This window comes from Vanellus vanellus, assembly GCF_965231255.1.
Source record: "Vanellus vanellus genome assembly, chromosome: 12".
In the NCBI taxonomy this organism is placed as follows: Eukaryota; Metazoa; Chordata; class Aves; order Charadriiformes; family Charadriidae; genus Vanellus; species Vanellus vanellus.
The window spans coordinates 21,686,284-21,708,561 of record NC_138917.1 but is presented as its reverse complement, the minus strand read 5'-3'; the positions used below and the strand labels follow the sequence as shown (position 1 = coordinate 21,708,561).

Sequence of the window (22,278 nt, the reverse complement as noted above, 5' to 3'; positions counted from 1 at the left end):
GCCCCCTCTATGTAATCCCTTCAGCTGAGGTACCACCAAGAGAGAGAAATAAGAAGTGCAACAGATTTGAGGAGAAAAACAGAAGACAACTTCTCGAGTCCAGCAGGAGCTGCTGAGATACCCTCTCACCACCAGAAGAAAACCCAGTGTTTCTTGCAATACCACCAGCACCACAGGTGAGACAAATGCTGGGGCTTTCCCTCTAATTTCAAAATAACCAGGGGCAGCTGAAAACACAAGATGTTGTCCCCTCCTGCTGCTCGAGTTCCTCCAAACCAACACAAGTTTTACATGAACCTTGCCAGAGGAGCTTGACCCAGTCACAAACAAAGGAAAGCGAAAGAAAATCCCCAAAGAGACTGTACACTGTGCAGCTGAAACAGAAGCAGCACTTCAACACTGCTATTAACATTAACATCTGTCCTTGTTAAAAATCAGTATTTTTGCTAATAAAAAACCCAACAACTCCCATTCCTTTATAGAACTGAAACACACATGTCGATCTTCAATTATATTTATAGAAGGCCATTTAGCTTCAGCGACCCCAGGCAAAAAATCCAATCCCAACAACAACAAACTTACCAGCGCTACTGTCATCTCAATGATCTGATGATTAAATCTACTCGACTCCTTGTTAGGGGCAAAAAAGAAAAAAAAAAATAAAAAATTGGTGGACAAACGGGGGCGGTGACAGGCTGGACTACACCAAAACCTGTCTCTTGGTGCTGCTCACACAACGCTATGTCTCGTGCCAGTGAGGTAGCTGATCGTTCTGTTGCTGTGTGCATCGACGCACCGACCCCTCTACAACGTGATACGCGGAGCGCAGGGGTGAAGTCACAGCGTTCATCTACAGGCAGCAAATACCCGCTGTCCCATGCCTTACGCTGGAGAGGAGAGAGGAAGGGTGTAGTCCTCAGGGGTTCACCTGAACCCTTCCCATCACCATCAGGCTAGGGCCTCTGGTGGGGTTCGCTCCTGTACAGGCTTCCCACGGACTTCTGGATGCACGCTCAGCACCGCGCTTCATCCACTGGGGCGCGGGGCAGCCTGGCAAGCAAAGGGTTGAAGGAGGGAGGGAGACGGGAGCAGGGAAAGCTCGAAAATTAAAAGTTTTAAAATATACAAAATGTAACACACAGGAAAAAAGTTTAAAAGTTGCAAGACAAGAAAGGAAAAGAAAGAAATGTAGGGGGTGAGGAGAAAGGACTGGAAGATGGTGGGAGAAGACTCCAGCTTGGGAAAAGGAGCGGGTCAGGTCTAGTCAGCGCTACTCCCTCTGGTAGCCACTCAGTTCCACCTCGTCCTTGCGGCGACGGTGCGTGAAGAGGGAGCTGAAGGGGTAGAGCTTGGCTTTGGCCTGGAAGCGCTGCCCAGCAATGTCGATCTCGTACTCGCCCTGGTTGATGAAGTCAGTTGTCACCACCAGCTCTTCTCCCGTCTTCTCGTCAAAGTGCTGCACGAAGCCGAGGCAGACGTGGCGCTCCAGACTGTAGCTGTAGGCACTGCTGGTGGTCTTGCCCACGTAGCGGCCGTTGCGGAAAATGGGCTCCCCCCACCAGGGCCAGAGGTCCATATCCGTGTCATGGTCCTCAAGAATGAACATGGTAAAGCGCTTGTACACACCGTTCTGCTTCTGTTCCAACAGTGCTTCCTGGCCAAGAAAATGCATTCCCTGTGGAGGAAAAGAAAGCATCAGCTGATGAAGGGAACACAAACTGCAGCAGCTGCCGAGTTTCGGCAGACAAGCTCACCGACACAAGGTGAATTTGCACTTGGAACTCATGGCCTATCAAGACAGGCAGCTTCTACAGGCAAGAAGCCCAGCTCAGGTAGCAGCTTTTCCTGCCGTGTTTCTTGTTCCAGATGTTAAAAGACACAAAAATATTTGTGAAGTGGGCCTTTAAAAAATGCATTCTAATTTTCACTGTAGTGAAAACATGTCACCATTCTAGTTTTTGCCCTTTTTCTGGTTCCAGAAGACTACCACGCCATATAAACCAGAGGGAAACTGTAACAACATATGAAATTCGTGTCCTTAATCACTACCTTCCCTTCTCCGAATTATTTGATACAAGCATTTGCTTTGGCTCACGCAAAGATGCGAGAAAAAAGGCAACAAGCAAGTGTTGTGTGATGGCACTTGCCACCACAACAAGCAGGATACAACTCTATGCAGTTCTATGTTTTAATAAAAATAAAGAACTCCCCTGTTTTCGTAAAAATAGAAAACACCTGTTCTTGGCACCTATCCTCATATTTAACTTCATGAAATGCCGCTTGGCGGGCAGGCTGGCTTTTGCTTCATCAGGCTGGGAAAACAGCTGGGAGAAACATGAACTCTGAGCATCTGTAAGGTACGCAGCACCCTCACTATACTGAGCACTGCACACGTGAGCAACACAGGACGCCATACGGATCACGGGGAATGCTGCCCAGGAAGGAGGAAGACAAGAATATTTTTTATATTTATATATTTATGAAATACAAGAATATAGGTTATAGTTACGCACTGCACACAGCTCCATCACAAAAACGATATACCTACCCACGTGGATGGCAGTCCTTCCAGTGCAGTACTGCTCCCCCCCACCCACCCCTGCTGCAAAAGCAGACCCCACTGCAAGAGGTCATTTCAGTTTTCCACTGTACCTTTTCCAGCTTGACCTGGAACTCGCGTCCGCACTCCATAGGAGTGGTAAAGGCATCCAGATCCTGTCCCCAGAACGCAAAGAACTTCTCAATGCGCAGGCTGCGGAGCGCATAATAACCGGCATTCCGAATCCCATACTTCTGCCCCATGTTCATCACCTCGTTGTACACGTGAAGGGCATACTGCAAAGGAAGGGTGAAACACAGAGCTGCCAACAAACACCAGGAGAGTGCAACAGCATCTGACACACCACCACGGATGTTATTGTGCCCTGCCTCCGGAGCACAAGAGGTCTGCCTGACTGGAATGGAATACAAAGCAGGGAAACTCCCCCTGGTGCCTGCAGGCAGCTTTTCCATGGTACAGACCAGACGTCTCATTGCCCTGAGTCAACATGCAAAGTGTTTCTGATTATGCACGCAAGCAACTGTTTTAATTAGCTAAGGCTACAGTGTACTCTTACCTCTATGGGGATATAAAGCATGAATCCAGGTTCTCCTGTGTGAGTGATACTCATCACACGGATGCCATTTGCATAGCCCACGCTCATCTCCTGCAGAATCAGAGGGGGGGAAATCATCCCAACCGGAACACAGCACAGAGATCCAGACGGAGCAAAACGCGTACCGCAAAGCACACCGGCCAGCCCTCTCCCCTTCCTCACTGCAGTTCACCACTGGCACATACTTGTGAAGAACTTAAATTTAAAAATTCAAATAGCGATACCGCATTATCCAGACTTCTCGACCACTTCATGACACTTGGCAATAAGCCTTGGAACTAGGTGAGGAAAGGCTTCTAGATACAAAACAGAGGTTGAATGGCAGCTATCTGCTCAGCCTTTTAACGGGACAGGAGACACCGATTCCCGAGACACCGATCCCACTGCCCCTCTGACTGACAGCTTCGCAACTGATTGTATGAAATACGCCAAGATATGAAATGGCACTGAGCCTACAGCGAGTGGAATATTGAAACCAAATGCATGATCGCCTATATATTTAGCAGGCAGAATCTCAAGAGAAGTAGTTAACAACGTGAGTTGAGTACATTACCAACCTAGCTCAGTAAACACTGAGTAAATCTGTATGTAAATCTAAATTCCCCTCTAACTACCCAGAACGTCATCCTTCCCCTGCTCCCACACACGTTTCAGAAAACCTAGCAGGGTGAGGAGGAAGGAAGTACAGTCGCTCACCTTGCAAAAGAGGGAGGGAAAGTGTTCTGGAGTTATCGGGGCGTATGACAACTCTGACAAGACATCCACAGCACGAGGGCCGATCAGATTGAGAGCTGAAGAGGGGAAGGTAACAGTATTAGGATGAGACTGGAGAGGTCTTGCCCGCTGTCTAACTTGAGTATGCTCCAATTTCTAAAGTCTTAGTGTTTATTGAACTAATAGGTATGTTTACATTTAAGAACAGAGGAAAGAGTCATTAAACTCTCTCTCCTGACAGTCCGCAGGAAAGGAAAGCTGTCTCCCGGCTCATGGCTTGCTAGAAGGAAGTCTCTGAACTGCTGTTTTCATCCAATTGTTTGGAAAGGAGACCCAGCCACCGCTCTAGACACCTTCAACAATTAACTGGCACGCAGCACAAGACACCATTTGTGACCTCAGGCTGAATGAGGAGGTCTGCTTTCAGTCATTTCTTACCCGTGTACTTCCAGGTCACGTCTTCCATGGTCAGGTTGCTGTCATCGGGCAAGCGGTTCTTCAGCCAGGCCCAGCAATGGACTTGCTGGTCAGTAGGGGAAATCATGAAGAAACTGGAACAGACAAATTGAAACCAAGAAACAATGAACCGACAGCCACAAGACGATTCAGTTCATTCGTTGTCCACAAACGACTGGAGCCATTCAGCAGCTTCCAAGATAACAGCAGACCAAAACAAGCTGGTTTGCGAAAACCCCAGCTAAAGCCTCTGGATGACTGCCATCACATCTGTCACGACAAGAAACCCCCGCCTGCAAGCACTGGCAGCAGTCTGGTGACAAGAAGCGACTACAAGTGGAGCACAGGCGGTTCTACAGAAAGTTCACAGGGTATCTCAAAAGTCACAATCGTTTTGCAGAAGGTATTTGCAACTCTTCACCGCCAGTGATTCTGCCTAGTCTGACAGTCAGAAGAGTGCTCGGTTCACACAGCGATTTCTTGTTTCAGCAAAAGTCCTTCCACAGACAATGGTGGTTATTATTGAGTTTCCAAAAACAGAACTCCACTTGATACGTGAAAATGAGCTACTTGTCGTGAGAGTCTCTTTCATACAAACTGCGAGTTAAAGTACATTATTGACAGAGATAACATCTGCAGAAATGAGTAGGCAAGGAGGAAGGCTACTGGTTTCACACAGAGAAGGACAATGCTTTTTAAGCAATACATGAACAGACAGAAGAGGAAGAGAAAAGCTGTTTCTAATTGAAAGAGCAGCAAAGAAGAATGCTTTCACACCAACACAATGAAAGCATGCATTGAAAACGGTCCAGGGAAATAAAACCAACATTCAGCTAGGAGGTACCCGTGAAGAAGATCTTAAAAATTAGAAAGCTTTTTTTTTTTTATTAAATGCCAAAGAGACCCCAAATTGTGGAGTCTAAGGATGAGATCCTGCAATCATGTCAGTTTGCACCAGAGAGCACAAAAAAGAATCACGGGAGACTGCAGAGCTGAGAATTAAGAGTACCCATACCGCCATGAAAGTTGAAATAATCAAAAAGTATTATTTTCAGCAATTCCAACAAGGAGACTGGCCAAGAGCCAACGAGGAACTGTTTGGTTTGCACTTTAAATGATTACCCAAATTAATAAACTCTAATCACTGCTGAAAACAATTTGTATTTCAGTTGAGAAATTAAACATCTACAGGCCTAACATTTTGTAGAAATCTGCGTTCATGTGTAGTCCCAGAAAAAGGCGCATTTTCCCCAATATTCATAAATTCAGGAGCTCCCTTTCCCTTGGGTTACTGCATCAGGAATCTAAGTGGAGAACTGCGACTTTTCTTTTTAGTTTACAGCGGTGAAAAAAGTTTATGGTCTTCATTAAGAGGTTCTTAAAGGCTCTAACACCCAAAGGGTGATGGCTGAAGGCGCTGTGCGCATACCTACCTGCGTTTGCTCAGCCGTGCTATGCTGCAGTCATTCTCATAACCTCCTTTCTCATTAAGCATGCCTGTATGCACAACATGCCCAACTGGCACATCCAGGTCATTTGAGAAGAGATACTGCAGACTCTCCAGGGCCTGGTCTCCTGTGGACTACAGGAATTGAAAAGGAGAGAAAGTCAGCCAAGCCGTCTGAGCTATGCAAATCCACCAGGGCAGTTTAAGTTCGCATCAACGTCCTGGCCCAAATTCCTTCAATTCATAATGACTGCGACACTGATGTCTCCAGAGTAATAGGGTACAACGGTGACATAGTGCCGGAGGTCAAATTCTATTTCTAGGCTAAGCTGGTATTTCTATCAACTGGGCCTTCGACAGGAAAAAAAAAAAAAAAAAAAAGCCATCTATGCTAAATATTGTGGTACAACCTGAATTTGATCCTACAGCTTGACTTCCTCTGTCTATCCTCAGACAGAATTTTGCAAAAGCAGTCAATAATAAACCAAAGGGCACCTTTCCCAGGCTGATGCTTTCTCACCTCCTAGGTACTTACGCTTATTTCAAACTTGGTAAAAGACGACATGTCAATGACACAAACTGCTTCCTTACAACACTTGACTTCGGAACCCACAATATCAAACCAGTCCGGTTTGTAAAAGGTTTTGCTCTGATCCAAATCCAGCAGATCTAATGTAAAGAAGAATCAAAGGGACAATTCATAATGATAGACCAATAGGGATGCAACCAGGCAGAGGAAAATACGATCTCACCTTTTCCAGGTGGGACAAAATACTTGACTCTCTCAAACCCATGCTTCTCCATCCACCTAGCTCCCTGCGCATCCAGGCGGTCGTACAACGGGGAAGTACGCAGCTGCCTGCCAGTCTGGAAGTCCCAACGGGGAACTTTCAGATCACACATGAGGGCTGCAACGGTAACAAAGATCTCCTATTAGGCAAAGCGAACATCTAACGCTTTCTTCCAGATTATCAATAAACATACTTACTAATATCTGAACCGTTAATGAAATTCCCCCCAAACAGTTCTGACCTCCTTTTTCTGTTTTTGAAACTCGAGAAATCTGTTTTGATCCATTTATAGCTATTCAAAATCAGAGTAACAATATTTGCACAGAACGCTTATATTTCTAGGTACTTGTGGTCTCATGACAATACTGTCAAGATAACAAAAACTCTATTTTTCATGAAGTCATGTTGACTGGCATTAATTATGCATGATTCTTCCCTGACAGCGCACTGTACGAGACACTTATTTTGACAATACTAGCCGGGGTAGGCAGCCCACAGCTACAAGGATCATCTAATTTACCTTCTCAAATATTGGCCTTTTCTAATTATTGAAGCTTTTCCAAATAGCTCCTATACCTTTTCAGCCAATATAGAATGTTCTTATTTAGAAAATAAGTTACCCTAATAAAGGTTTAGCATCCTCCCTGGTTAGCAGTGGGGAGTAATAACTCAAGGATGCTTGAATACTTCTTTATAAATGTTAAGTTTCTACGTAGGTCATAAACTGCTTAAAATTGAAGATGAGCCAAATATTTGTTACTGAATACTTTGATTGGTTTTGCCTCGTAGCTAACGATTTAATGATTTTACTGGCATTATCTGATATTGGTACTCCTGAAAGAGTTGGTAGAGGGAAGAATAGATTAGAATGGGAACATAACACCGCAGAAATTTAATATAGTACTTATCTTCTAAAAACTAGAGTGATTCTGTAGCAATCAGAATCGAGATTTGTATGAAAAAGCATCTGTAGAATAATGCCAAGAGTATAGTGATTTTTTCTGGGAGGAAGGTCAAAGCATAAGGTTTTTATTTCCTGGACATAGCAGGGCTAAGAGGTTTAACCCAACTCCTCTGCTTTCACCCAAACACAGATTTTTAGTTTAGACTTGGTATTCAAATCACCGCTCCTCTTTTGCAACTTGTGGTGCACTTCATGCTTCCATTTGAAACTTGGAAAGAAGTTGTCCTCATTATCTCAGGACAGATAAGCAAACAATAGGAGGAAATCAAGTATGGCTTTAGACAGGAACAATGACATCTCAAATCTATTCTGCATGGTATTTATCACAAATTTTGACAGGAGAAAGCAGAATATGTCTAGGAAGACTTCCTGAATGGTGTAGATAACTGGAACAAATACTCATAAGTTGGAAGTGACGGTATTTCCACACTGTAATGATGTGCAAAGAATAACAATGTTTGAGACAGCGTAATATTCCCAGGTCAGACCTTGGCATTGTTTTATTAGGCTGAGTCCTACCAAGATACGCACAAATTTCCCCATACCAGAGGCAAACAGGAGAGAGCACAGTACCAACAGCATTTCTTTAAGTAAAGTTCATACGAACACCGCTAATACAAAAAAAACCCCAAACCAACATTCTTTCCTTTCTCCTGGAAGGAGGCTGTATTGCTACAAAGGAGGACAGGAAGAAGGAAAATGGTTCTCAGAGTGATGACAGAGGCGATACCGTGCAGCAAAGAGGAAAATCTGGGACATCCCGGCCAGCACTGAAAGCAGAGACCTCACTTACGCATTACTTCCATCACACGGTGACGGAGGAAAGTGCGACTGCTCTGAAGGGTACCAAAACGCTTCAAATCCAGAGGCCAGACATTTTCTGATGGATACCCATTTACCATCCACTCCGCCAGGTACCTGACGGAACAAGGAAAGAAAGACTGAGACATCAGCCAACGTCTTAAGGGAAAGAGTCTAGCTTTGAAGTCAGAAGCAAGGCAATTTGGACGTGAGAATTTCTTGCAGTAGGGAGAGAGAAGACAACTAACATGGTATTCTAAAGACTAGCGGAATCTGGGAGGTTTTCCTTTATAAAACCCATCCACCAGATTTCCAAATCATTGATTTCCCATTAGGATGAAACGTGCAGGGCAGCAGGAAGTTAAGGGCACGTGGTAAGTGAAGCCAGAGCCCGGAGAGGTAGCCTGGCTGACACTGTGTCGAGTCCTGGGGCTACGCTACAACAGGAAGAGCCGAGTACGTTTAGGGTGGAGTTAGGAGGCTGACCGCTTTGTCGTTTTTCTGTACCTGGTGTCGGCTCAGCCACAAACCATCAGTGACAGCATTCATTTCAGCACGAGGTGCCAGCCAAGTTATGTTTAGCTACACTTCTAGCAGTGAAGGAGGAAGGCATGCTCCAGAACTAAAGGACAAAGGCAGCTCAGACCAAAGCAGAGCGATCTGTTCACAGTCAGTAAACAGAAAAACAAAGGGGTTTGAGACAGATCATTACAAGTTACATTAGCAAGCTAAGCTGCTTATCTCGAGGCTGTAGCAACAAACTGACAAACACTGCTTTTACCTTCAGAAATTATTTTGATTCTTAGAGAACCTCACTGCAAAGATTCTCTATATTTTATATGACAAAGGAAAAAAAAAAAATCACGAGCTGCTTCTCTGGTGAGTTAAATTATCAGACAACAGACAGAAACTAGTGGACACAAATGCAGATACTACCACCTGCCATGAAAAATGAGCAGCTCGTTAAGAAGGCTGTACGGCAGAAGGGATGCTGGGTTGCCAAAACCAAATGGCAATCAATCAGAGGGAGTGATGATCATTCTGCAAGCACCTTTGAGGCTGGAATCACGCTTATATGCCTGTCAAAGTATTTGCATTAACACAGGAACTGGATTTTACTGGGAAACGGTTCCATCCCTAGCTCCCTGGCAGAGGACGGTCTTTAACAGCACTGGCAGCACTGGCATCGCATCTGCGGTGCTTCATCTGCCTCAGATTCACTCTGTTTTCAGAGAAATTAACTGCTGTGTCAACTTGGTTGATCTAAGGACTTCAATCAAATAACAAATTAGAGGGGATCACAGAGTAGAGAGGATGAGGGAATATATGCTTTGCTAAGCTTTTATCTCCTCCTGGTAGATAAAAAAAAAATGGACCAGTTAGCTCGAAGTAAGCCTACTTGATTCCCAGCAGGCTGCCGATCACCGCGATGTGATGCCTGAGAGGAGAGGAGGTGTGCAAGACAGGAGGAGAGTCCAGCACAGATTTGGAATACACACAGGAGAACATAATCAGACCACAGCAACTGCTCCTCTCCTTCACTCATGTTGGAAACGATAGAGGAGTCTTTGTCAGAGAGGAGGTGACAAATATTGACCAGAACATTCTACACAGAAGGATCACCTGAGCAGTCTCTTGTCTTGGTTAAGACCTTACTTACACACGTAAGAGTGATAAACCACTTACTTGCCTGCTCCCCCACCATATGAGATACCAGCCGAGTTCATGCCGGCCAGAACGAAGTAGCCCCGCACGGTGGGCGACTCTCCCATGATGCACCGCATATCTGGCGTGAAGGACTCCGGGCAGTTCACCAACTGCATGATCTGCAGAGCCTCCAGATCAGGCATCCTGCGCAGAAGGGCACTCAGAAGCGGCTCTAGGACCCAAGACAAAGGAAGAAAAATAAAAGACAAGAAGTCACAGCCCTCAGTCTCGACTCATTTCAGCTACTTCACCTTCAAACTGGACTGTACGACAGAAGCATGCTGTTATCTGAACTGACGAAAACTGCTTCCATGTTTCGATACAGTTGCAGGATAAACCGTTTCCCTGCTGAAATCAAACTACTGGAAATGGATCACACAGCATACCATAAAAGTAGCCATGCCGATCCAGATCAAGAGCCCGGTATTGCTTTCAACAGTGCAAAAGCGTGTTCAGTTTTGTTAGGGAAAACAATAGGAACAGACATCAAATAGATACCTGGCGAGGAATAAGAACAGGCAAACCTACATGATGCTTGTCCCATGCACTCTGCCAGCCTCCGTTTACCACCAGCTCAGAGGATTTCCTAAAAATCTGATGTTTCCCCTATTTAGTAACCCCTAAATCAGTCTCTCTTCTAAGTACTTGACCAGTCTTCCCCAAACTCATGAAAACATCCTACAAACGCTGACAAGGCGCGCCACAATATGTGTATTTGCTGTATGAGGAACCACCTATTTTTGTTTTGAAATTCACCCTCAATTAACTTTTTTTGATGCCTCCCATTTGTCATAATAGAAGAGACAGTGAACAGGAGATGCCCACCTATCCTGTCAAAGATTTCATAGACCTGTTTTATTTCCCTTCGGTTCTCTCTCTTTCCCAGCCCACTCAGTCATTCCTCGCCTGGAAACTGTTCCAAGCTTTGATCAGCCTCTTGCTGCTCCTGCAACCAGGCCCTCTCGTCATACGATACCCTCTGGAGATAGGGAGCCTAGAACAACACCTAGGATCTAGCAAACCAAGGATTTAGTGTCGCATATGATCACGTTTTCTGCCCCTTTCCTAATAATTCCTAACTTGTCTTTTGCTTTGACTGCTACTGAGCTGATGTCTTCACAGAACTAATACAATCCCAAGGTCAGTTCAAAGCGCATCATTTTGTACGGCAAAAAGATCATCCCCGCCCCCCCCCCTGCACTTGCGTCACTTCACATTTATCCTCATTGAATTTCCTTGCCACTTCATTGCCCAGTCACGCTGGAAAGGTCCTTCGGCAATTCTTCACAGTCCAACATTTGAGAGCGTTAATAAAGGGATAGGCTATCTGTTTTGTTTTTCTTGTCCAGAAGTTCTCTCTGTGTAGTACTCCAGATAAAAGCCCTCAAGATTCAGCCCTAATAACAGTCCTCAGTCCTTTATGCAAGCAGTAAAATAATCAGATTTCAGATTACCTGAGAAGTTACAACCCGAAACAGTCTTTCTGACCTGCTCTTTTCCTCCCCTCTCTCATGTATCTGAATTCCAGAGTGAGAGCCTGTAGTTACAGACTTTTTCTTCTTATTGATAAAAAGAGGGATCAGTGTTACATTTATTCTCATATCCAGCCCAACATTTAAGCAACCGTACAGGCTATTTTAAAATCAAAAGGTGTTCCAACGGAAGAGATCAAAGCCGTAATGTAAGAGCTCAAACCAGAGCAACTGCAGCCCTAGAAAAAGGATCAAATATTGGCTGAGTAAGCTCTGACTCTGCTCAACTGCTCAGTATGTTTGAACTGATAAAAGGGTAATGCTGGAACATCGCATGCAGTTGCTTCTGAAACTTGGGTAATTTTTGGGTGCCAGTGAGCACCGCCTTTTCATTTCAGCAGTACCTAGAACACTAAAAAGGAAGTGGGTGCAGAGCTCGAGCAACTCATTAGTGAAGCTAATATCTTCAAGCAAGTCTGTAGGCATCTATAGATCTAAAAACTTTTAGCATATGCCAGCACAAAACTTCACCCCATGCTCGCTCCACCCCCTGGAGTTTCAACTTTTATGGTACCAATACAGTATCTCACAGAAATGAAAGTAAAATTAATCAATTTAACCTGGGGAGTAGCTGGAAGAACATACTACCACTGCAGAAAGAAACGAGTGAAAGTCCATCTGCGCCGAGAGTCACATACAGAGGTACGCACGTTCACAAGGGATGCAAAGAGTGCTGTCACAAGGGAAAACTGGATCCCCAAAGAAAAGTCAAATTTGAAGATGAGAGAGCACCACACACAAAATAATCAGGCATAAAAGAGGGGGAAAAAGAAAAGGAAGGAACTCGTAAACCTCATGAAGGAGCTCAAAGAACTCATGTTCCTTCCTACAGAAAGAGCCCTCCGTGTAAAAGTACATACAGAATACAAAAATAGAATCAAATAAAACAGGAAGAGAAAGACAGAAGGTTTGGAATACTGTCAACAGTGGGGCGAAGTCTGGGAAGCAACAATACTAAGTTCTGTCCACAAAGCAACCGCCCACGATGGAAATGCACTTGGCAGTCACTGCTGAAGAGAGCTGCAGAAACAAAATACCATGGCTACATGGCAGGTCAACAGTGTTATCTGCAGTGTCACGAGAGGAGCAGCATGTGGCACTGACAGTCAAAAATCAAACGAAATGGAAGAACAGCATTAGACCATTTATGTAGCACCTCGCCGCACTAGAGGAAATCCATATATGCTGAGGGTTAGCACGCGTTTTTAAACACTACACAGATATCAATGTAGTCCTTGGTAAAGGGGTTTTATGCAAATTACTGATAAATGAAGAGATGAATTAATTTGAGAGAACGTTCATCTTTCCCACACCTTTCGGGTAAAGGCAGACGCACGCTAGATGATCAACAACAGCCTGCATCCCTGCTAACTCTGCCTTCTGCTGAAGCCACGCGCGGGAATCTTTCCTCCTCAACATACCAAAATGATCCCAGTCTTCTTGAAGGTTCTGAATCTCCAGCTGGTTCCGTCCCTCCGTGAAGAGAGGTTTGGGGTTTTTCTCAAAACCTCCCGAGAGGATGCCACCTTGCCAGTTGCGTATGTAGATCCTGCCATCTGGGTCTACAATAGCTGCAGAGGAAAGAAAAGGAGCACAAAGGGAATTGAGAGAAGGGATAGTTGTCTTGGATTGTTGTTCCACAAACACCAACGATAGGGTCTGGTGACCCCATCGTTAACCCATGGCTGGGTTAAGCTAGCAGCCCCCTGACATGAGAAGGGACAGTCTCAGTCCCCCAGCCCCACACTTTCACACCATTTCTGGCTCCCACGTGATGCCTTGGTGTGCCAGTTTAGATTACTAAACCAGCGTTAACTCCCACCACAACCACACACGTTAACTTTTGGGCAGCACAGTGAACTGAACTGAACCTGCAGAGCACCCAAGCCAGCAGGACAGTGTTCCCACGAGTGGGAGGACACAAGAGGGAGTCAGATCCCTTGTGGCAACAATAATGAACTATTATACTGGCTTAGTTCCACTGGAACCGCACCCAAAACTAGACCTTCCACCAAGAGATGTCCTGCCTTCCCCTCTTTCTCTTCCTATATTAAGAACAGTTAATTTTAATGGGGATGCGTCACTGATCCAGTTTGCTGCAGGACACCAGCACAAAGAAGGTGGGCAGCGCTGTGGTGAGGACAAGCAACCAGGTCTGGATTGCTTCTTCCAGTGGTAGTGTCAATTTGAAGGATTTAAGATACTCCACCTGACATGTTCCATAGCAATTATTTCCATGTACAGAAAAGCTGTGAATATATATACACACACGTGTGTGAAAACACACACGCACTCTTTTTTTTTTTTTTTAATTACTCAGTCAAGCAAAAGTGAAGCACTCAGGGACTCTGATCAGAACCAAATTCCCTGGAGACTACATACATTACTCACTAGAAGCAAAAAACTGTTGCTAATGACTTAGAGTAAATAAGCAAAGCTTTCTACTTCCCAACCACAATTTTCAAACACAAGGGCTTTTTTTTTTTTTTTTTTTTTAAGAGATCCAAAAGCCAGAACATGGGGGAGGAGCAATTACCTCAAGTGTTTGGTTGCCCCTACAGCTCATAGACATGTAAATGCCATTGTAAAGCCTTAGCTTCAGTTGGAGGAAAGGAATAGATGGGCCATTTGGGGACAGCAGCCTGCAAGGAAAACATAGTGCCAAGGCTAGCACCCTCTCCAGCCCACAAATGCAACAATCCAAATCTCAGACACACCTACTAGTCAAGCTAGAGTCAAGGTCGTTCTCCCACTAAGATGACCCACTCTGAAAAATCAACTTCTTCTGCAGCAAAAGTTTTCCCGAGAGCGAGGAAAGAGATTCTGCCACTGAAAGAGGATATTCAGAGCAATTCAGCTAGAATTAACTTCCCAATCCCAAATGAGCCAAGAACTAATATTCCTTAGTTGGCCTTTATGTCCTAAACTATGCGTCGCCTCGGAAAGGCAGATATTATTCACCACGAAAAGTTAGGTAGAGCTGAAGAATCCTCACTTGGTAAGTTGCTTGCCAGAGGTTCCTTCAAAGGATGTGTCAGGAGGTAGAAGTGTTCACAGGCATGGAGCGGGATATTGACTGGTTCCCCCGCAGAGTGGCCCAACTCATAGGCCCACTGAAATAAAAAAAGTACATGTTAGAATGCAAAAGAAGAAAACTAACTTCAATAAAAAAAGGAAAAAAGGGGCAGGACAAAAGCACAGGTCTTCTCCGTGGGTTTGCTTTCATAAAAGACCAAGTAAGATTTGGTTCAGTCCCCTAAAACCACATTTACTTTTTTTTTTTTTTTCTTTTCATAGAATTTGAACTGTTTAGGACAAAGACTGTTTTTCTGTTCCTCACATAAGATCTAGAAAAGCGGGGCCCTGACTCAAGACTAAGATGTATCAACTTACAATACAAAAGCAAAACAAGATCCGTACACCTAAGTCAAAACCAGCCTCTAAAAGCAGAATAGCCAGGATTTAGGTGCCTGTACCGCAAAGACTCCATACTAACAAGACAGCCGCCTGCATGCTGAGAAACAGCAATTGTCAGCTGTATTTTCAGGCCAAAGACGACATGACACTAAGAAACACAACAAAAAAAAAGGAACTTTCAGCGTGTGCAGGAGAGAGGGGTGGAGAGAGACTTAAGTGTCTCACTAAGAGCCAAAGTAAAATTCCTCCTGCCAGAAGGGTGTGCCCCCCAGGACAGGGAGCACGGGCAGAGCGGTACAAACAAGCTGCAGGGTGCTCCTCAGCAGGTTAACATCCAGTCTTTGGTGCCAAGCAAACAGCAAGCGCTGCTTTACTCCTTCACACCCCTTGCTGGTCTAAGAAGCTGAATAACACAACTTTGATCTACTCCAGTAAACCAAACCAAAGCACAAACTGTAAAAAAAGTTAAAAAAAAAAAAAAAAGGGGGGGGGGAGGGGGGGGGACACCAAAACAAAAAAAAAAACCCTGAGGAAAGTGCACATGTTCTAAAGCAAAGGAAAAAAAAAAAAAGAAAAAATTAAACTTTTAATAATTCAACCTGGCCAGCACAGTTGACAAAGTACTGGCATTGAATCTGTCCTCTGTCGGTCTCGACTCCAGTCACACGACCCTTCTGGACCGAGACATGACTGACACTCGTCCGTTCGTGAATCTGGACACCTGAAGAGGACATAAGAAAGTCAGCGTACCACAAGCCGCCTTCTTCCTGATGTGTCAGGCTGCTAACATTAAACCCTTAAACTCAACCTAAGTGCTTATTTTCTCTTTAAGACAAAATTTCTATTCTTGACCCAGTAATTCTTAAGCGAAACCCTGTTATTTGTAAAACAGCATGTATACAATTTCTACATCGTTTAAAGGCTGAGACTGTGAAGAGTTACAGTACTTTTCCCCATGTGACAATCTGGGTGATAAATACACCCCAGTGTCAACAACACGAAACAAAGAGTCTCAACTATGGAATTTTTTCCATTACAATTCCTTTATGCAACCAAGTCTGTAGTTTCAGATGGCAAGACTGATTCTTTTTTGGGAAATCAGTCATTTTGTGAAAAAATTAACAATTAACAGTATGCAAAAAAAAAAGCTGGGCTAAAAGAAACTAAGAGAGGTATCTTCGCTATGGAGCTTCTACCAATCTGATGGACTTTCATCCTTAATGAACTTATCTCTTATCATATCTAACCTTTCTTGCACTTTTAGACAACTCCAAATTTGTCAAAGTGCTGGGAAAACACCATTTATTCCTATGCTTCCAAACCCATTTCCAAAGCATATGTGCCCAATTAAATATTCCACAAGGACTCAGCCACACCTTTACATATGTAGGTAACTAAAGCTCTTTTGATGTGTAATTTTGAGTCAGGTCCTACGAAGGATCGTTTTTATGCTAAAAGAACGTGTGCTTATTCCGAGAAATATATGACCAGTAAGAACAACAAACTGGTGCTCGATCTATCACAGCAGATCTGTAAAGATTCAGTATGTTAAAAAAAAAAAAAAAAAAGAAAATCAGCCTGTTTTTTGAGACAAAATAGATTTTAAAGAATCCGAACCTTACAGAAATAACCAAGTTTTGGTCTACAGTGCTCAGTTAGAATGCCAAAAGAGATGCAGAACGTAATTTTCTTTTATGGAGAGAAGACAACTATCATGCAGGAGAGCACTCTATAGATAAAAAAAAAACCTCATACCGTTCCGTGAGGCAGCGGTTGCCAGAGCCAGACTCACATTGGCAGATGACACGAGTGCATCTTCTGGCACATACATGGCCCCCACAAGGTCATGGATGTTGATCAGTGGGTGGAGCTGTGCCACTTGCTTTGGGGTGATAATTTCACAAGGTATCCCCATTACACTGCCACAGAACGTAAGAAAAACGCCGTTATTAGTCTTGCAGGAGTGCTGGTGCAAACTTAAGATCAGTTGTATTTCCTGCTTATACGTACTTCAGGGATGAAGCAATGCGTTTCAGAGAGATTAGTCGATCCTGAGTCTGAGCCAGTGAAATAGAGCCTGTCTTCGTGTACCCTATGACAATGACCAAAGTCAAGTCAGATTCGGACAGGATCTTGAATTCCTTTTAATCTCAGACCCGTCGCTCTAATGTAATTGCAGACCCGTTGCTTCCACTACTCAGGAGCCTGGAAATCCCAGATCCGCAAATAACTTTAAACGCTTATCAGCTGGTAATTGAAAACTGCATGAGTCAACTTTTCAAAAAAGCAATTTAATTTTTACTTGTGTTCTAACTCTGTTACATTTACTCATGTTTATTAAAAAAAAAATTAAACTTCACACATGGTACCTATTAAAAGAGAGAGAGATTACGAGCAAAAAAGTGGTCTAGTAACTACTCAGAAGAATAAAACCTCAGCAACTAAACACAGACATTTTGTGACTCCACCACCTGCAATAGATTAATACTAATCTTAATTACAGGCACAGTTATTAACCTCTACTAGGTCTGACATGTATCACAAGTCCTCGTCAGCAGAAAACTTCCAGTGACCAAGCTCTTCCTAGCCAGTACATGCCTGAACATTTTGGAGGGAGAGGGAGAATTTCAACGCAATGTTTTGTTGTTATTTCCAGGGTGAGACTAGAGTAAGATACCTCACTTTGCCTATGCTTCCGTGCTTCTGTTAACCACTTTCTTGTTTTGAGAAGTGAATCAGTGCAGAAAATGGGCCGTTTGCTCAGTCACTGCAATATACTTTTTAGTGTCCTTCAGAAAATTCACCTACATTTGCCCAAGTTACAGACAACATAAAAATTGTCACAGTTTGCAGGCAGTCCGCCTTCGGTTTGCCCACCTGATACCCTTCTTCCCACCCTTCTGATTACATTAGTAACATCCCTTTGCACCTGATTCAGTCGAAACAGGAACCACCAAATCTTAAGAGACTGTAAAATTACATTCGTATTTCTATGACGATACTTCGATTCAATTTCCCAAAGATCACTCAACGATTACACTTTCAGTACCTGTTTTTACTCCCGTCTCTTGTTCCAGCTGCTGGTAGAGCTTGTTTGAGTAGTCTGCCATCTTCAGCTCGAGGGACATGTGCCTGGCTGTGCTCACGATGCCCGCACAGAAGCGAGTGGTACCAGCAGCCAACCTGCAGGAGAAGTTGCAAAGGTGGCCTCATCCAGCTGACAGGCGGAGAGACAAGCATCCCCCATCAGGCTGCTCCAGCAGCTCCGCTGACAGCGCAAACCAGGCAGCAACCTCTTCCCCAACCGCATCAGACCAAAAGCTGTAAGGCAGATGATGCAGGGATAATGCAACCTCCAGAACGCTCTTCCTTTAGCTCACTTTTGAAAACGGATTGTATTCCACAACCTCTTCTCTTTACCTAGTCCTAAACACTGAATTTTTTCAAAGAAAGCACCGAAAAAAATAAAATTACCTTATGCTTAAGTTGACCTACCTACCTGATTCTTCCTTTCTCCAAAGCATGACTTCCCTCAAATGAAAATTAATGTGGATTCAAGTCTTGCATCTTTGCAGTTTACAGTAAGAACAAGTCCCTCCTACTGTGCAGCAACTGCCATAGATTGGTATACACGTTTCTTGTCCCTTTTTATACTGCCCTGAAACCACTGCCCATCTACCTATTTGGTGAAGAGCTGCTGTAGAGACAGAAATCTATTAAAAACTCCCTGCAGCATAGACAGGGGAAGACATGACAATGAGATTTAAGCATCTCCCTCGCAACCTGCTTCCGCAATACTACCAAGTCATCTTTCCTGCTGCTAAAGCAATCCTGCATCTTTCCACTTGCCTTTGACAAGACTGCTTTTGGCTTAGCGTGTTCATATTCTCTCAGAAATTCAACATAAGAATCAGTTGCGTTGGGTATTCTGTTTGCTATGTCCCTACTCAGTCACAACCCCAACAGCTGAAGCACGGTCTTGCCACGCTGTGCTTCACGTAAGACGTTTCTGTTAACGCAGTGTTCTTTAACTTCATGGAGATCTGTAACAGGGTATTCACACCCCACTCCACGCGGGTAACAATTAGATTTCCTGACAAATGAAGCCCAGCAGCTAATTTCACTTGGAAGAACACCACTCAGAAGGTCTCAGATGGGACCACCCAATTTCCCCTCTTTGCAGCCATAAAGAACTTGATACTACCTGCTTTCCAGCCATGCAAAGTCAAGGAATCATGGCTAATTACTCTTGAAGGCAGCATCAGGCAGTAAGCTCTAAGCTAGATGGTAAATATCCTCAGTCCAGCACCCATTTAGGGTGTTAGAAGCTGCTCCTCTAACACCTCTTCAACCCCTCAAAGTCTTAGCACTGTCCCCAAATTGCTTAATGAAAACAACATGATTCTACCTCTGAAACAGAAATCTAAACAACAGGCAACAGCCGCACAGTCAGCTTCCAACAGGATCTACGTACTCCGCCACAGACTGCAGATCCAACTCACCAACGAGCGCACAAAGACCTGTATTCAGCCAAACTGTAACGGCCTTTGCCTTTCTACAGGTAGGCACTAAATCCTGCGACAGACAAACTAGATAATCCAAGCCTTTAACCAGCTTACAGGGTGATGTTTTAGTGACGTCTACTCATAACCTCCACAGTAACCTCCCACAATCTCTTTTGAGCTTTGCTAGTGATGTAATACTTTATATACTTCTAGAGAAAGTCAATAGGGGCTGGACGATTTACACAGATTTTTAATTCTCTTAAAATGCTCCACCTTTGCCAGCTGCATTGTGTTTTACATGACTGCCTGTGATTACACCAGAGCAGATGGATAATTCCCAAAGGAACTGCGGCCTGTGGAAAACCCAGGCCAGGGGATAGTTCTGCTGATGGGAACCACAGCCCGCAGAGGACACACACTGGCGCCCAGTACTGACCATACCCCCACCGTGCACCCCCCAAACTCCTTGGGACGCAGAGGCGGGTAGAAGACCCTGGAGCGCAGGAGTGAAGTTGAACACGGGAAAAGCAAAGTGGTGTTTTAACGTTTGTTTTTCATTTGTCACTACCTGAATCTATTTTAACTGGCATGAAATAAAGTAATTCTTTAATTATTTTAAATTAATTCTCCCTAAAGCAAGGCTGTTTTGCCCACAGTAACTGGTAAGCAATATCTGTCTTTATCTTGATCCACGCGCTTTCTCAGCCTACTTTCTCCCCATCTTGCTGAGGAGGGAAAGTGAGCGGCTGTGTGGGAGTTCGGCCCTTAATTAAGGCTAACCCACCGCAATCACACAAGGGATACCCTTCACCTTGCAGGTCTGCCCTGTGCTGTGAAGAAGCAGGAAGTGTCGTTACTAACGTTCAGCGTAAGTTTATTCCATGGGTCCAAGTCCAGGTGAAGAGGTAGAAATAACACATTACAGCAGTCCTGTTTCTTTGGGTTTGTTACCAGAAGTCCTTACCTGCCCTGCTCAAGTAAAACTATATCCTTCCAACCCATCTTGGAAAGGTGATATGCTACGGAGGTGCCCATGATTCCACCACCGCAGATGACAACCTGTGCCTGTGCTGGCAAGGAAACCGGGTGAGGTTCTGCTGTACTTGAGGTACTGCGCCGGCAGCAGGTCATTCTTCTCCATTTTGGGTTAGCCGCCCGCCACCGGACATCTGACAGTAATCGGAGAAACATCCCAGCCGCTATTTGGCAGTTTTCTTAAAGCACCACCTAGATGTGTTCAGACCTCAGTACCACTCCTTCTAGGAAGGAAAAGACGAGAATCACGTTACCACTTATTATATACAAGGCTGGCAGCGGCAAACATCACATGGTGCATCGGGTATAAGTGGACATGGTAGAGCTGATGAGTAAACAAATAGGAGAGTAGTTACTCCATCCTGAAACAAGTCTTGCTATGAAGATTTAAGCTTATAACAGGTACAGAGCAGTATGAAAACCTTTGTTTTTGATGGCTGCATAACTTGACAATGAGCAAAGCACCAGAAAAAAAGCTGGAAAAGAACGGCGAGACCGCTCTCACACCAACACCAGGCAGATGAAAGAAAGCCAGCAGGCACAGAACATGCTCTGAAACCCTTCGTAACGGCTGAGATTAATAGGGCGCAAGTAACCTTCATTATTAACGCTGTCAGGCCTTTACCTGAGAAAAGAAACCGAGTATGTGACGGGAGTAACTAGAGGCGCGCTCTCCCACAGCGTCCGTTTTACCACAGGACGTTACCCAGCGCCTCTGGCTGCGCTGACACCCCACAGAGCTCAGCCCAGGGACCGAGGCTGCAATTTCACACCATGCCTGCGCTAAGCAGGTTATTCTCTGCGGCCTCTCCTCTCCGCAGCCCGCCACACGCCTCCAACCAACCCCTATCGAGACCGGGAAGGCTGTCGGGGCGGGAAGCGGGCCCGCCGCGGCGGAGCAGGCCTGCTTGCCTCCGCCGGAGCCCCCGACACCGGGGAGCGGGGTAGGGCCGCCGGGAGGGGAAGGTGAGGGCAGGGAGCGGTGCCAGACCCCGAGAGGGGGGTGAGAGGGTGGCGGAGGAGCGGGCCCGTAGGCCGCGGGGCCGGCGGGGCGGCGGCGGCTCACCTGAGGGGGAGCGGGCGGTGGGAGGCCTGACTGACCTTCCGCGCTTTACGGCCGACAGCCGCCGCGCGACAGCCGCCCCCGACGCGCCGCGTCACCCGCCCGCCAGCCAATGGGCAAGCACGCCGGGGAGGGAGCGGAGGGGGCCGTGGCCGAGAGCTGCCCCGCCCCCGGGGCGTGGCCAGGCGCTTCCCCGCCCCCGGGGCGTGGCCAGGCGCTGCCCCGCCCCCCGAGTTCATAGAAATAAACTACAACAAGTAAAAACCTGCAGACTCTTTTTATTAAATTCTTCCCGTTTCATCTGTACAGAAAACAAAACAAAAAAAAAGAAAATGCACATTATTATGTTCAGAATCTCAGTAACATCTCAAAATTACACAGCATGGACATGTAAATAATAATAAAAAAAAAAACACCAAACAAAAAACAACCAACCAAACCCCAAAACAACCCGAAACGAGGACCGGCCAGGATTTATACACAGAAAGGGCAAACAATTTACAAAAAAAAAAAAAAAAAAAAAAAAAAAAAAGAGAGAAAAGTCTCATTAATGTCACATTTGAAAATAATAATTAAAAAAAAAAAAAAAAAAGACTAAGTTCAAAGAGCATCTGCTGTACAGGAGGAATGGGCCGGGGCTGTTCTGCACCCTGCGGTGTCACCCTGCGTTCCCCCCACCCCTAAAACTCCC

At 45.0% G+C, this 22,278-nt stretch overlaps 1 protein-coding gene across 1 annotated transcript; it reads right to left on the bottom strand.

Moving 5' to 3' along the window:
- Window positions 1-485: 485 nt before the first annotated feature.
- Window positions 486-20,737, bottom strand: PDPR (pyruvate dehydrogenase phosphatase regulatory subunit). Its single transcript, XM_082489163.1, has 17 exons — window positions 20,454-20,737; window positions 18,034-18,167; window positions 16,995-17,076; window positions 16,740-16,903; window positions 15,584-15,705; window positions 14,563-14,680; window positions 12,989-13,138; window positions 10,015-10,207; window positions 8,321-8,445; window positions 6,525-6,680; window positions 6,308-6,441; window positions 5,759-5,907; window positions 4,308-4,420; window positions 3,852-3,946; window positions 3,117-3,206; window positions 2,653-2,835; window positions 486-1,675 (listed from the first exon to the last, which is right to left on the bottom strand). Exons 1-17 carry the CDS (start codon window positions 20,678-20,680, stop codon window positions 1,271-1,273), a joined length of 2,640 nt encoding a protein of 879 aa, XP_082345289.1. The 5' UTR covers window positions 20,681-20,737; the 3' UTR covers window positions 486-1,270.
- Window positions 20,738-22,278: the final 1,541 nt, after the last annotated feature.

Coding starts and splice junctions, on each gene's coding strand:
- PDPR (XM_082489163.1), bottom strand. CDS start 20,680: ATGTTTCTCCGATTACTGTCAGATGTCCGGTGGCGGGCGGCTAACCCA. Junction 16,904..16,994: donor CGCATTGCTTCATCCCTGAA/GTACGTATAAGC, acceptor GTTCTGTGGCAG/TGTAATGGGGATACCTTGTG. Junction 5,908..6,307: donor TTACCAAGTTTGAAATAAGC/GTAAGTACCTAG, acceptor CAATTCCTGTAG/TCCACAGGAGACCAGGCCCT.